Here is a 12523-nt window from a genome sequence, read left to right as displayed (position 1 = left end):
GCGCCCCCCGCCCCCCAGCTGCAGCCCCAAACTTTCAGTTCCAGAATGAAATTCAAGGCACCCGTGGACACACGTGTGTAACCCACACACGGAAGAAAGCATAGCGCTGTTCATAGATGAAAAGGTGCAGAAGGGAAAAGGAAAACGTTTTATTTGCTATTTATTAGGGGGAAGAAAGACTGGAAGCTTCGTTAAAGAAAAGGACAGCATTTTTGTTAGGTTTCCCAGGGAAGTTATGGAAACAATCTCAATGTCCATTTGCTGTGTTTAGCAGTAGGGGTTTGTGTGATGATTCAGGATCTCTGAGCTGGAAGTCAGCTGCAGAGCAAAGCACATGCAGGAGCCGAAGTGACACTGGAGTCTGGGCAGCCCCAAAGAATACAAAAAGGGAAGACGGAGGAGACACGATACCCCTCTGGGGGTATGAGCAGCTCCCCCACGATCTCCACCTTAGCAACATGTTCTTTGTTGCATTTCAAAGCTGTATTTCCTTTAAAAAGTCCAAAAAGTGAAGTTCCCACCCAGCGGTGAGACGAACCAAACCCCTCTGTACTTCCCTCCAGCCCTCCCGGTTTGTGTACCGAGCTGTGCACCCAGGCAGCTGCGACATTCCAGTGTGTGAACCGTCACTGACTCTTGCACCCCAGACGAGCTAACCAGGTTGGCCATCTCACTCCCGGCAGTGCCAGGGTCCCAGCCGCACCGTTCCACTTGTGCATGAGCATCCGGCCTCGGGAATGCGTCCGACGCTCGGCTGGGACTCCCCTCCCGCCCTCCGACGCCTGGGGGAGCGAGGGAAGGGGCCCCCACCAGAAACTGGTTTGTGTCGTAAGCTTTTTTTGTGTTTTTTGTCTGTCTGTGCAAGAACTGCAGCTGCTGAAATCAGCTTTGCCTTTAATTAAACCATGTTCTCTCCACCCAGGTCTGTGTGTAGCGTTTATTTCCCGTGCAACTTGGCTGCAGGCTTTTAAAAATGCGTTATTTTTCTGGAGAAGTCAAAAGAAGGCTTGAAGTTGATCTTTTCTTTTTTTTTTTTTTTTTTGTCTATTTGAAAGAGAACTAAATAAATCGCAAAGATTCTGGCTTGGGCTCGGTGCAGATAATTGGATGGTGGTTTTGTGCTGCCTGTGTGCAATGCGTTTTACGTACCCAACCAAAAATCTGGGAGGGGAGTGGCTTGCAAAGCTGCTCTTCAGTTGCAGACTGAACCTGGTAGAGCACAGGCAGCGGGAGCTGGAGGACACAGATCCTTCTGCCGTTGACCTGCTTGCAGATCAGGATGTTGGCTGTTTGCAGCCGGTTTTTAAACAGCATACTTCCAAACGTGTCAAAGAAAACCACAGAGATGTTCTGGTTTTGAAATGACAGGTGTCCATTGTATCCAGGCAACCCAGAATAAGTTCCTTTAAAAATAAATACGATATTCAGGTTATTGGGCCAGTGGGGTTGTCCAGAATTTGCGTGATAGAATCCAAAGCGGAAACCGCTGCCCTTAGCACCTTTGAAGCAAAGCGCTCCCAACGCTGTAGGTGGCTGGCTGTATCTACAGCTTGTGTGTTTTGAAGATGGGGCAGAGTAGATAACTTTAAAATGCCAGAAGGACCAGCTGTCAGCAGCCGGGGAAGGTGACATACTGCGAAAGTAGTGCCAAGGGCAGAGGGGGACAAACCTCTCGGATAGGGAAGAGGGCATCAAAGTTGTGTAGGCTTCTATAAAGGGGACAATGTCGCTGCTGTATGACCCACTGAGACTCCAGGCAGTGTCTTTCTAAGTTACTCTCTCTTCTGACTGCTGAGAAAAAGCTTTGAGATGCGGCTTCCAAAGGTGAAAAAATATGTATATTTTTATCGGTGGGGGGTTTTAAAGTCACTGTGGTTTTGAAGCGAATTGTCAACTGGAGCAGGATGAGGCTGCATGGTGTCTCTTAAGCCCTTGGGGTTGGCAGTAATGTTTTAAGGAAGCAAATGCTGTCGGAAGTTCAGCCTTTCCTGGTCCGAAGCTTCCTGAACGCCAGTTCCTCTTCTGGATCTGCTGGCAGGGCTGTAAGTGCAAGTGGCACCACCCTCTCGTGGGTTTTCGCAGCTGCTGGCGTGACTGTGTAAAAGCTTTGTTAAGGGTAGGGCTGGCGGGACAGAGCCAGTCTCTTGGTAAGCACAGTTTTCATTACTGAATGTATTCCTAACGGGAAGATAATTAGCAACTTTTTAATAAGTACCTGTTTTAGAGAACAATGCAAAAGGTAAAATAAAAAATAAAGCTTTTAATACAAGTAGCAATAGTATTTAAAGTTCATTTTCAGATGCAGCGATTAATATGGAAACTTCTTAATTGCAACAGTTGAATTCTTAACTTCTTTTCATGTCCATGACTTTAAACTCTTCTGAAATCACATTTCTGGGTCTTTAGTGTTAGACTCTTGAACGAAAGCGGATGGGAAGATGCCTATCTTCCCCTTGCACTGGCCTTCTAGCCAGTCTTCATTCACTGGAAGAGAAAATCGACACAATTTCTGTCACCCTAGGGATATACAGGAGCATAATAACCTCCATGTGCTACAGACAGGCCTGAGATCACCATTTTAAGGTTTTCTGCTGATGAACCTTTTAGCCATGCTAAAGCCTGGTGGAGAGAGGAATGTGGAGGAAAGGGGCTGAGGAGGAATGAGGTAGAGAGCAAAGTTGTAAGAAGGAGTGCACTGCTGAACAAAGGTGGGAAAAGTAGATCAAAATAGAGACCAAGGGGCTTAGAAACTGCCTTGAATAGAAGACAGTGGAAACAAAGCGAGTGTGGAGAGCAAGGAAACGATCTGAGACGGGCTGTCCTCTTCAGGATGCCAAATAAAGTGTATTTTCACCTGCTGTTCCATTTCATATGGAAAAAAAACCCCTCCAAAACAAAACCCAAAAGCCTGTGCTACCCTGGGCTGAGTAAAGCTTAGAACCTCTGAAAACTCCTGCTGTGGGAAACCAAATGAGGTGAGAACCAACTTTTTAATGGGAAATATTTAGCTCAGCAGTGAAGGGGGCGGTAGGATTTTGGGGTGGGGGAAGTCATCAATGTTGTATGGTGCAAAAACTTACCTGTAGAGTGGTGGAGGGGGGACTGTGACCGCTTGTGCACTGCTGCTGAAGCCTGCCAGCGAGCACAAATTAGCGATAGAGCTGCATATAGCAGTATCATAAATTGTCCTCCCTCCTTGTGCGTTCTGCGCAGACTTGAAAGGATCCAACTCAAAAACATGTCCTAGATCTTGCTGAGATTTAGTCTGTATTTAAGCCTCAATTCTCATAGAAGCACTAAAGACTAATATTAAAGAGGATCGGGGCTAATGGAAGATTGTACCCTTAAAAAGAAAAGCAGCCAGAAAAAGGTTCCAGGTGAGGGGAATGGGAGTAAGAGCATTCTCTCATTGCGGGGGCGGCAGCCAAAATGAGGCATCTCCTTTAGAAAATAAACTGTGATCAGTAAAGTTAAACACAGCTCAAGTGAAACTCTCCCATCTTGAAACTGTTTGGGGAAGGAGGTGGCAGAAACAGGGGTGTGATGAAAATATGTTGGAAGAAGCGTGTGTAACACTGAGGCTTGGGTGGGAAGCCCACCGTAGAGCTGGAGGAGCTCTGCCTGCACTGCAGCACCCGAGGCAGTTGCGGTGGAAGAAGGCATTTGTGGAAAGGAGTCTTGCAGATGTTGGGTCCTGCTTGTCTTGTGGCTCCGGAGGATTGGCTGGTAAGCCGAAAACCCCGTGGTTAGTCAGGAGCATGCAAAGCAGAGGCTGGAAACACCTCAGTAGGTTGGATTTTTGGTTTTGGTCCTTCATGGGGACGGAGCAGGTTTGCCCCGTGAATGTGGAAACTGGAAGCCCGGTGACACAGCTCTTAGCGATGCGAAGGAAAGCAACTCTCCTACGTGTCCTTAGGTTGTCCTTTCCCCTGGCTTCCACCTGCCGCCTCATGTATGTGCAACCTCTGCCATCTTTTCTAACCTGTCTTGTAAAGCGTTTGCATTCAGTGCAAGCTTTCTCAGAGCGCCCTGCGGCAGAAATCTGAGCAGCCTGTTTTCCATCTAAAGGTGGCAAACTGCAGCTTGCAGGAGGAGAAGTTTGCTATCATTGAAGGCTGCCTGAGCCTGGCTGTTGCTCTGCAGGTCCCCAGCATGAAACAGTTTGCTTTGGAGGACTGGAGGATTTGGGAAAAGAGATCAAAGTCCCTAGTGAAGCTTGTAGGCTCCACTGAAAACCAGTGTCTGAACAAATACCTGAGAGTTTTTGGCCTGACTGGCAGATGTTGGGAACTCACAATGTCCCTCCCTTCCCCTGTCGCAGAAGGAGCGCGATTACCTTTGGATAAAACAAGTATCACATCTCCTGCCTGAAATTCCAGGTCTTCAGGCTGGGTGGCTTCATAACTGTACTGCGCTATAACTTGGGTTGGTCCTGTCTCCTCCAGCGGCGACTCCTCTGGTTTGCTGTCTGGTAAAAACCCCTCTCCCTAGGGCAGGAAATAAGCTGGTAAGGACACCTTTTGCCATCTCCTTTTTCTTTATACCGGGGTAAGAGAGACAAGCTCTGCTTCTCCTCTTCGCCCGCTCTTTGCTCCTCTCCCTTTCAAGAGGTCGCTGGCTTTGAAAACCCAAAAGCCTGCGCTCGCGGCAAGGAAAGCAAAGGCAACATCTGCGTAGGTTCCTTGCCGGGAGCGGGCAGAAGAGGTGGCCACCGCCGCTAGCTGTCACTGACCTCCGTGATGTCGCACCAGACTGTCAGACAGTTGTCCTTGCTCTGGCTCCAAGCCACCTCCAGGTTCTCCGTCCTCAGAGTCACCAGCGCTTGGCTCTCCGCAGGCTTGTACCTGGGCGTGCGGAGGACATGGGGTAAGGGTGGGAGCCCTGAAAACACGGCTCCTGCTGCCCGCAGCGGACAGCACCTCACCTCAGCTCCGTATGCTCAGGCTGGAGCTCCAGTTTCTTGCAAACCAGCTCCAGGAGATCCGTGTAGGAGAGGCCTGGCTCGACTTGCAGGGCGACCGTGTATTTGTAATGCACCTTGAGGACGTGGGGGCTGGAGACGGCCGCTTCGGCCTCCTGTGGGCAGTAAACTGGATGTGAGAGCAGGGAGAGGGACCGGGACGTGGAAGCTGCAGTTGCCTGAGTCAAATCTGAGCTGCAGGGCATCAGCTGGTTGCTGGTCAGGGAGGCATCTCTGCTGGCATGTGCAGCCTTTGGCAATTCCCTCGCTACAGGTCAGTGGTCGTGCCACCCAAGCTATGGTTGGACATGTGGCTGGTTGGCAGCCCTGGGCTTGTCCCAGGAGAGAGCACGGGTAATAGATGGGGCACTTAACAACCAAATTGTGGCTTTCGGGTGACCAAATTCGAGGTGTGTCCAGCCCCCAATCCCCTCCTTCTTTTTTTGAGTTGGGATTGTCATGTTTTCTCATCTTTCTCCCCCGTGTGACCTTCTGATGCGCTGACCCTGCCCAGGAGCATGTGCTTTACAGCCAAGCTCTCTCCTATTTCTCCCTTCTCAAGTGCCACCTGAGTTGTACAAGGGCTCTGCTGACAGCCATGGGTCTGGTGGGGAGCAGACCTGCAGAAGACCTCCCAAAAAGCAGCCCTAGTCACCCAGTTGGGTCCTTATGACCTGCTGGCCCCTGCGCCTGTCGTTATGCTTTGGAGAAGCTCCTGAATGATGAAAACCTGAAACACTTCCAGGGCCGTGGTGCTTGCCAGGCATGCCAGCACCTTTCAATGTGCAATAAATATGGGTTTGTAACATAGACCTCAGGATCTGTATTCACGGGATGTTAACCTTGGCTGCTTCTCTCAGCTGCATTGCAGTAGCAGGAGCATAGTCTGTGGAGGAAGAAAGAGATGGCTCAGCAAGGGGGATGGGGTAAGCATTGCTGCTCTGCGCCTAAATACGCATTCAGATCTCCTGCATCCCTTCTCCTTGACACCCATCATTATCTGCAGGAACAGCAACCAACCCTGAAGCCAGCGGTGGTCCCTTGAATGGATGCAGCATCAGCTGTGATGGGATTTACCTGTAAGATTTAGATATAACCACCAAGCAGAGGTTTGGACTCTGTGCCTTCCCTCTTATAGGGACAGGAGCTTTAGGGGTGGGATGTCTTTCCTGGGTGGAATTAATTTAAAAAAAAAATTAAAAAACCAACTAAAAACAAAAAACCCCCCATGAGTTACTGGTTTTAGTGTCTTTGCTCTTCTGATCTCCCCAGGTTCACACTGAAAACCAGAGGCAATCCTTGTCCTTCACTGGGGTTGTAAAGCTAAATTCAGACCTCCAGGTAGGGTGATGCGATGGAGGTTTGTTGAAGTCCTCTCGCAAGGATCTGCTCTATGGTTTGTTGGTGCTTTGACTTGACTGTGCTCGTTATGGGAAGAGACAGAGCTACGCTCTTGAATGCGGTCCCACTGCTAGATCCGCGGTGGCTTTTGGTGCCATAAAGATGCTCTTTGAGGTCTTTATGACCTTTATGGTCTTGTTGGGTCCCTGAGATGTTTGCCCTTAACTCCTATGAGCCACAGCCATCTTCTCTATCAACTTTACCACTGGACTGCCTATGAGGCTGCTCTACTTGGGTCATGAGCCCTGTCCTGTCATTAGTAGTCCTTTGGTCCACCTTTCCCCACCATCGACTGGCTCAGGCCCACCTCAGAGCAGGGTTGGCAATTGCTTGTCTACATATTCCTACTTTTTTTTCGCAGGTTGGCTGTCGATAGCCAGAATAAACTGCAGGAGGTTAACACCCGTGCGGTACGGTCTCTGCACAGTGATATTTTCCAAATGGGTTTTTCCTGCAGTGGTGTGGAGTTCACAGCTCAGCCACAGGCTCCTACCCCCAAGCACTGCGTGGTGTTTTCTAGAGAGGGCAACTCTCAATGCTTCCTCCCAGCTCTTCGTTTCAGCTTGCTGAAATATGTGCGCTCCCCAGCTTTAAACCGCGGTTTTGGACTGTGCACTTGAGCACTCCTGCAGCAGCGTGGCTGCAGGTGGCAGTGCCCTGTTTTGGCTTCCCAGCATCCTGAACCAACTGTGCTGGGGCCCTGTGGTGGCCCTGGTGCTACCATCCCTGGCCCAGGCCTGGGGCCCTGGGTAGCATCGGCCAGAAATCCCCTTCCCAGGGCAACCGCAGCTCCTTCAAACCTAGCCCAGCTCACAGCAGCACTAAAATGATCATGGGTGCCCTGCTCTAAGAAGCCTGTAAGGAACCTTCTGCTCCAAGACTTGGACAAGCTGCGTTGCTTGCCCCGTTCCTATCCCCAGACCCTTTTTCCCATTAGTCACTGTGCTAATTAAGACCACGGAGGGACTTGCTTTCCTTGGGGACCCACATGCTCTATTTTACTCCATCCTCAGCACTGCAGTTGCTGTCTCTGCCTCCTGCTTTAATGCCTCTCCATCCTTGAGTGCAAACGGGCCTGGGAACAAGATAGAGATGAGCCCCAGCTCTGGTTGCAAAGCGTGAGGAACACGGCATCGAGGAGACCGTCTCAAACCTGCTGCCGGTGTTGTGCCCCTAAAGCACCCCCATCCCTTCAGCTCCCCTCACTGACCTGGTGCTGGCCGCCGCGGCTTTTTTGGAGCGGTGGAGCTGGGTGGCTCTGGGATCTCGGCTTCAAGAGGGATTTCTTCCTGTGCCGGATGGGAACAAGGTAGTGCTGTCAATCCCACCCTTCCTAAGGGAGCTGGGGTGCTGCTGCCTCGTGGAGCCTCCCCTCCAACCCATTATTTTACCAAGGTCTGTTTGGAGTCTTGACCTGGGGAGGGGTCACTTCACTACCCCTTCATCTCTCCGGCATTGCCAACCACCACCCGGGGGGCCATTGGCACAGCATCTGCCCAGATTTTTCAGGTCTCTGAGCTCATATTAAGGTGACCGTGATCCAGAAGAACCAAGCCCAGCATTATGAGGGGGAGGGAGTTGCAGGTATGGGTCCTGCTGGAAGGCCCAGAATAGGTGGTGGGTGAACATGTGGGCATCTGCCCTCCCCAGGACACCATCTCCTCCTAGGCTTCCTCACCTGGATGTGCAGCTTGTTCTGGAGCTCCACGGGCTCGAGGTAGTTGCAGGGGACGATCCCCTTCTGTGGGGGAAGGAGAGATGAGTGGGGATTCTTTGGCAAGGAGGCAACGCACTGCTGGAGGATGCAGCTGAGCTTGTCCTTGCCTTGCCCTGAATCCAGGAGAGTCCCTGAGGCTTGAAGGTTAGTTGCTGCAGGTTGGGTGGGTTTCGCTGAACTCTGTGGCCTAAGCCAGGGTGGGCATAAAGGACTTAAGTCAGAAATTCATTTAGTTGCTGACGGCAAGGCTTTGCTCTCCAAGTCCTCTGCAGAACCTCACAGCACCCACCCCGTCGCCCGCCCCCTCCTGCCAAGCACGCCCCTGGTACCTTTCCGTTGAACATCACCGTAGCCCAGTTGTCCTTCTCTTTCTTCAGGACAAAGACGATGTTTCCCGGCAGGACCTGCAGCTCCTCGGCAGTCTCAGGGATGAACTCGTACAGGACGCGGTGCGGCTGCCCTTTGAGGGCCCTGGGTGCGGGAGCAGCGACCAGGTCAGGAAGGTGGGCGACATCATTGTTTTGCTTTGTAGGGGGAACCCAGACCTCTGTCTCCTTGTTTCTACGATCCCTTCCTTGCCCCCCCTGAGTTTTGGATGCCGGCTGGATGCTCAGCTGCAATGGTGCAGGATGGGGTTGGACCTGGCTGCACTGGTTAGCAGCCTCTGTCTCCTTGTTTCTACGATCCCTTCCTCGCCCCCCCCTGAGTTTTGGATGCCAGCTGGATGCTCAACTGCAATGGTGCAGGATGGGGTTGGAGCTGGCTGCACTGGTTAGCAGCATTTTCCATCCTTCATCCAACTTACCTGAGGATTTCTGGGGTCTTGGGCCTGGGTGGAGGACCAGAGGCCTGCCAACAAGAAGACAAAAAGAAAATAATCAGTAATCTGGAGGATTTCATTTGCTTTGCAGAAATGTCCTGCTGCCTTCTACCACGCCTGCCATCACCCCTACATGGTTCCTTCCTCCCTGGGCTGGTGTCAGGTCAGATGATTTGAACGTAAAAGGAGTTTTTTGCTGCTTCACAGCTGGTTGCAGTAGGTTTTTGGCTTTCTGGCACCCTGATGCATAAAGCAACTGCCTTTTGTGCCGTGAGGAATATCACAAGCTTTGCTCCTTCAAACCAACAGTTTCCAAATTCTTCCACATGCAACTGGTTTTCAGAGGCATAATCTTGTTTTCACTTGTGATTTTGGTTTCAGCTCACAGAGGGCTGAGATCACGGATTTGAGATCAGCTGGTTTAAGCAGTAAGCTGTACTTCCCCATATCTTCTCATTATCGTGCTTGTAAAATCCCCAGCTGCTGTCATCGTGCTTTATGTTCTCTCCTGCCTAAGTAATTTAAGGTCTCTAGTGGGTTTGTCAACCCTCTGAAGAAGCTACTTGAAACTCGTGCAGCAAAGTGTCAACACTTGGCTGCGTTGAGAAGAGTGTATTTTATCTTGGGTAACAGTGCTGCAGGCTGCAGCAGCTGCGCTTCCCTGTATCCTCTCAAAAAGCTCCTGTAAAAACTCTCGGGTGCCTTTAGATATGGAAAGATGCTGCTACATCATCAGGAATGAAAACGCGAAGGGCTTTGGGAACTTGTAGGAGGATGGAGAATGAAAGCAAAACTGTTCTTGCTTCTCTGATGGCTTGAGCTGAGACAGATGAACCCAATGAATCTTACGGAGAGGGTCTGAGACCGCTCCCTGCCGAAAGCCGTCACCCCGCAGCAACGGTGGGGGCAGAGGATGCGCTGCCAGGCCGCTACTTCCCTATTCAGGGAACCGGGTTAACCTCAACCACAAACGTAGGTGGGTTTGGGCTGCGTTCCCCGATGATGGAGAGAGCAGCTGAGATGTGGGGGCAGTGTCCGCCTCCTCCCCGCGGCAGTAGCAGAAAGTTCACGGTGGCGATGCTGCCGTTTGCTCCCCGCTGTGAGCCAGAGCCCTCGGCACGCTGTGGGATGATACCCATCCCCACGTCCTCCTGAACTTTCACCAAGGATGCTGTTCATCAGTGGTGCCTTACCTGTGGTTGGAGTGGAGCAAATCCTGAAAAATCATCCTTGTCCACCACGGATGCCACCACCTAGAGCCGAAGACAGATAGGTAGTGACTTGGTGCTCGTAGACCTCTCTCAGATCTCTGATGTCCACCCTCCTCCTTTGCTGTTGGCCAAGCCAAGCTCCTCAGGATGCTTCAGGTTCCAGAGGGGCTGTGATTTTAGGCTAAGAATCTTTGATCACAGGCTAAGCGCTTCTGGCACCAAAACTCACCTCTCAGCTGGGGCAAAGTCTCAGCTTTTAGCCTCACCATTACTGCAGTTAGAGTCACTATAACCTCGAAGTTTCCCTTTATATTTGAATCACAAATGTTGAAGGGAATCAAAGCGTCCAACTCAAGCCCTTACCTCCTATAGGCAACTTTAAACATTGTTTAGAAAGTTCATAAATGTTTGTGTGTGAGTTTCTGGAGATCCCCTGATGCCTGAGGAGCTGCTTGGCTCTCAGTCAATCGATTCCCTAGTGCCTGCACAGCCGATGGGTCGCTTTCCGGCAGAGCACTGCCTCCCAGGACCTGAGCCCAAGGATGGAATCCCCGCGCTTGGATTGTGCACACTCATGGGAGAAAAACTTCCTCGCTTATCTGAGCTGAAAAGCCTCTTTTACATGGAGCAGGGGAAGAACTGGAGGTTGTTTGTGGGTGTCAGATTTTAAATATTTAAATAGCTTCTTCTCCCCTCCCTGAAAAAATCTTGACTCAGGTTGAAGCTCTGGTGGGACCTTTCCAGCTCGTTGCTGACTGACTGGCCCTCATGTCTCGCTAACGAGAGAAAACTGAAAATAGGCCATGCTCTGCAGAAATATGCTTTTAGCTCCTCTGTTCCTGCAGACTCCCTGTTCCCCACGAGACCCCTACATGCCATCCCTCCCTCCACGCCCGGGGGGATCCCCGAGGCATGGACCAGCTCTGCATCTCTGGCTGCCCACCAGGCAGCAGCTCAGAGGGGTGGCAAGAGGGCGGTCAGCAGCTCTCTTCAACCCACAGGCTTGGCCTGAATAAATAAGATCTTTCTTTCTTACCGTAGCTTTTCCCAGGTAGTCCTTCTTCTCCAGCTGAGCCACTTGCTTTTCATTTGGTCTAAACAGCTTCCCCGCAGGAATGGCCACCAGCTCGCAGAACTTCTGCTTCTGCAGCACAGAGAAGTCATGGCGCTCTTCAGAGGTGAGAACAGGGACTGCTTATTGTCCCCATCCTTCTACCTCTGGGGTTAAGGTCTCGCTCCATAAAGTCAAAACACCACCGACCCCAGCCCTGACATGGGCCATTTAACCCAGTCTTGCCATCCCTGCCTCGCCGGTGACCCAGAGCTCTTCCCACCAACTCATGTCTCAGTATGACACCCACATTTTTCTCAGCCCGCTGCGTTTTTCTCCTGCTCTGCTAAAGCCATAGCTAAAAGGAGGTTTCTCTGTCACTGGGATTTTTCTCCCTCCTCCCTGTGGGGCTGCTGTGAGCAAACACGGCAGCTGTAAGACCTGCTCCTCCTTACCAGGATGGCTTCCATTGCCCTGTCGATCTTATTGTGCTGGGGCTCGCTCTTCATGCTCATGGCCAGTGTCAGATGCTCCTCAGCTTTCTTCCAGTCCTCCATCGTGGCGTACACCAGCGCGATGTTATAGAGTATCTGCCAGAGGGATGGGAGCAAGGAAATGAGCTCTTAGAGCAGCCAGACCCTGGCCGGGAGCGCAGTGAAGGACAGGACAGCAGGGTGGTGGCACCGCACAGAGCACTGCGCTAGCTTGCTTGCTTTTTTGTAAGGCATGAAGAGAGGTTGGCTGTCTTCTTATTTCTTGAGACGGTGAACAACCCTTTGAGATCAAAACTGCCAGTCAAGTCTTTCTCACCTCACAAGCGAAGAGCCTGTACCGCAGCCCCAGGATCTTGTAGTCGATGAGCTGGTTGCCTCGCAGTTGGGCCAGCGCCTCTTTGAAATCCTCAATGGCCTTTTCATGGCTGTGGAGCAGAGGACAAGGGCGTCACCACCTTGTGGTGGCACTCTGGCTGCCTGGTGCCCCTCACAGGTGCCTCTAAGTCTTAACTTAAACTTGTTTGAGTTTAGGTGGGTCTCTCCTATCTCCTCCTAGTGTTTTTGGACACCCCAGGGGGAGGAGAGATGCTCCAAGGCTGGTGTTAATCCCAAGACTGCACCACGGATGAACAGGAGCCTGTTTTACCTCGAGGGGTTGCAATTTGGCCCCTGGGGTACCCCCGCCTGGGGCTGTCCTCAGCCAAAAGCTGGCATCTCCACAAGCAGCAAAACCGAAATGTTAAAGCCCTCCACTCACTTCTGCCTCCGGTAAAACACGGTCCCCCGCTGGAAATAAGCCACTGCCAGGTGCTTGTCGCAGCCGATGCTCCGGGTGAATGCCTGCACAGAATCATAGAATCATAGAATCA

At 51.4% G+C, this 12523-nt stretch overlaps 1 protein-coding gene across 1 annotated transcript; it reads right to left on the bottom strand.

The window, feature by feature from the left end:
• Positions 1 to 2386: 2386 nt before the first annotated feature.
• NCF2 (neutrophil cytosolic factor 2) lies at positions 2387 to 12503 on the bottom strand (the record flags this gene model as incomplete). Its single annotated transcript, XM_009582913.1, has 14 exons — positions 2387 to 2484; positions 4337 to 4487; positions 4733 to 4844; positions 4925 to 5076; positions 5803 to 5846; positions 7572 to 7650; positions 8040 to 8102; positions 8408 to 8549; positions 8884 to 8927; positions 10092 to 10151; positions 11146 to 11253; positions 11616 to 11750; positions 11971 to 12079; positions 12412 to 12503. Coding segments are annotated over 14 exons (1389 nt in total), but the record flags the coding sequence as incomplete, so codon positions are not given.
• Between the last annotated feature and the right edge of the window lie 20 nt (positions 12504 to 12523).

Source organism: Fulmarus glacialis, unplaced genomic scaffold (genome assembly GCF_000690835.1).
Source record: "Fulmarus glacialis isolate BGI_N327 unplaced genomic scaffold, ASM69083v1 scaffold27398, whole genome shotgun sequence".
In the NCBI taxonomy this organism is placed as follows: Eukaryota; Metazoa; Chordata; class Aves; order Procellariiformes; family Procellariidae; genus Fulmarus; species Fulmarus glacialis.
The sequence above is the reverse complement of the archived record's forward strand: the minus strand, read 5'-3'. Positions and strand labels throughout refer to the sequence as shown.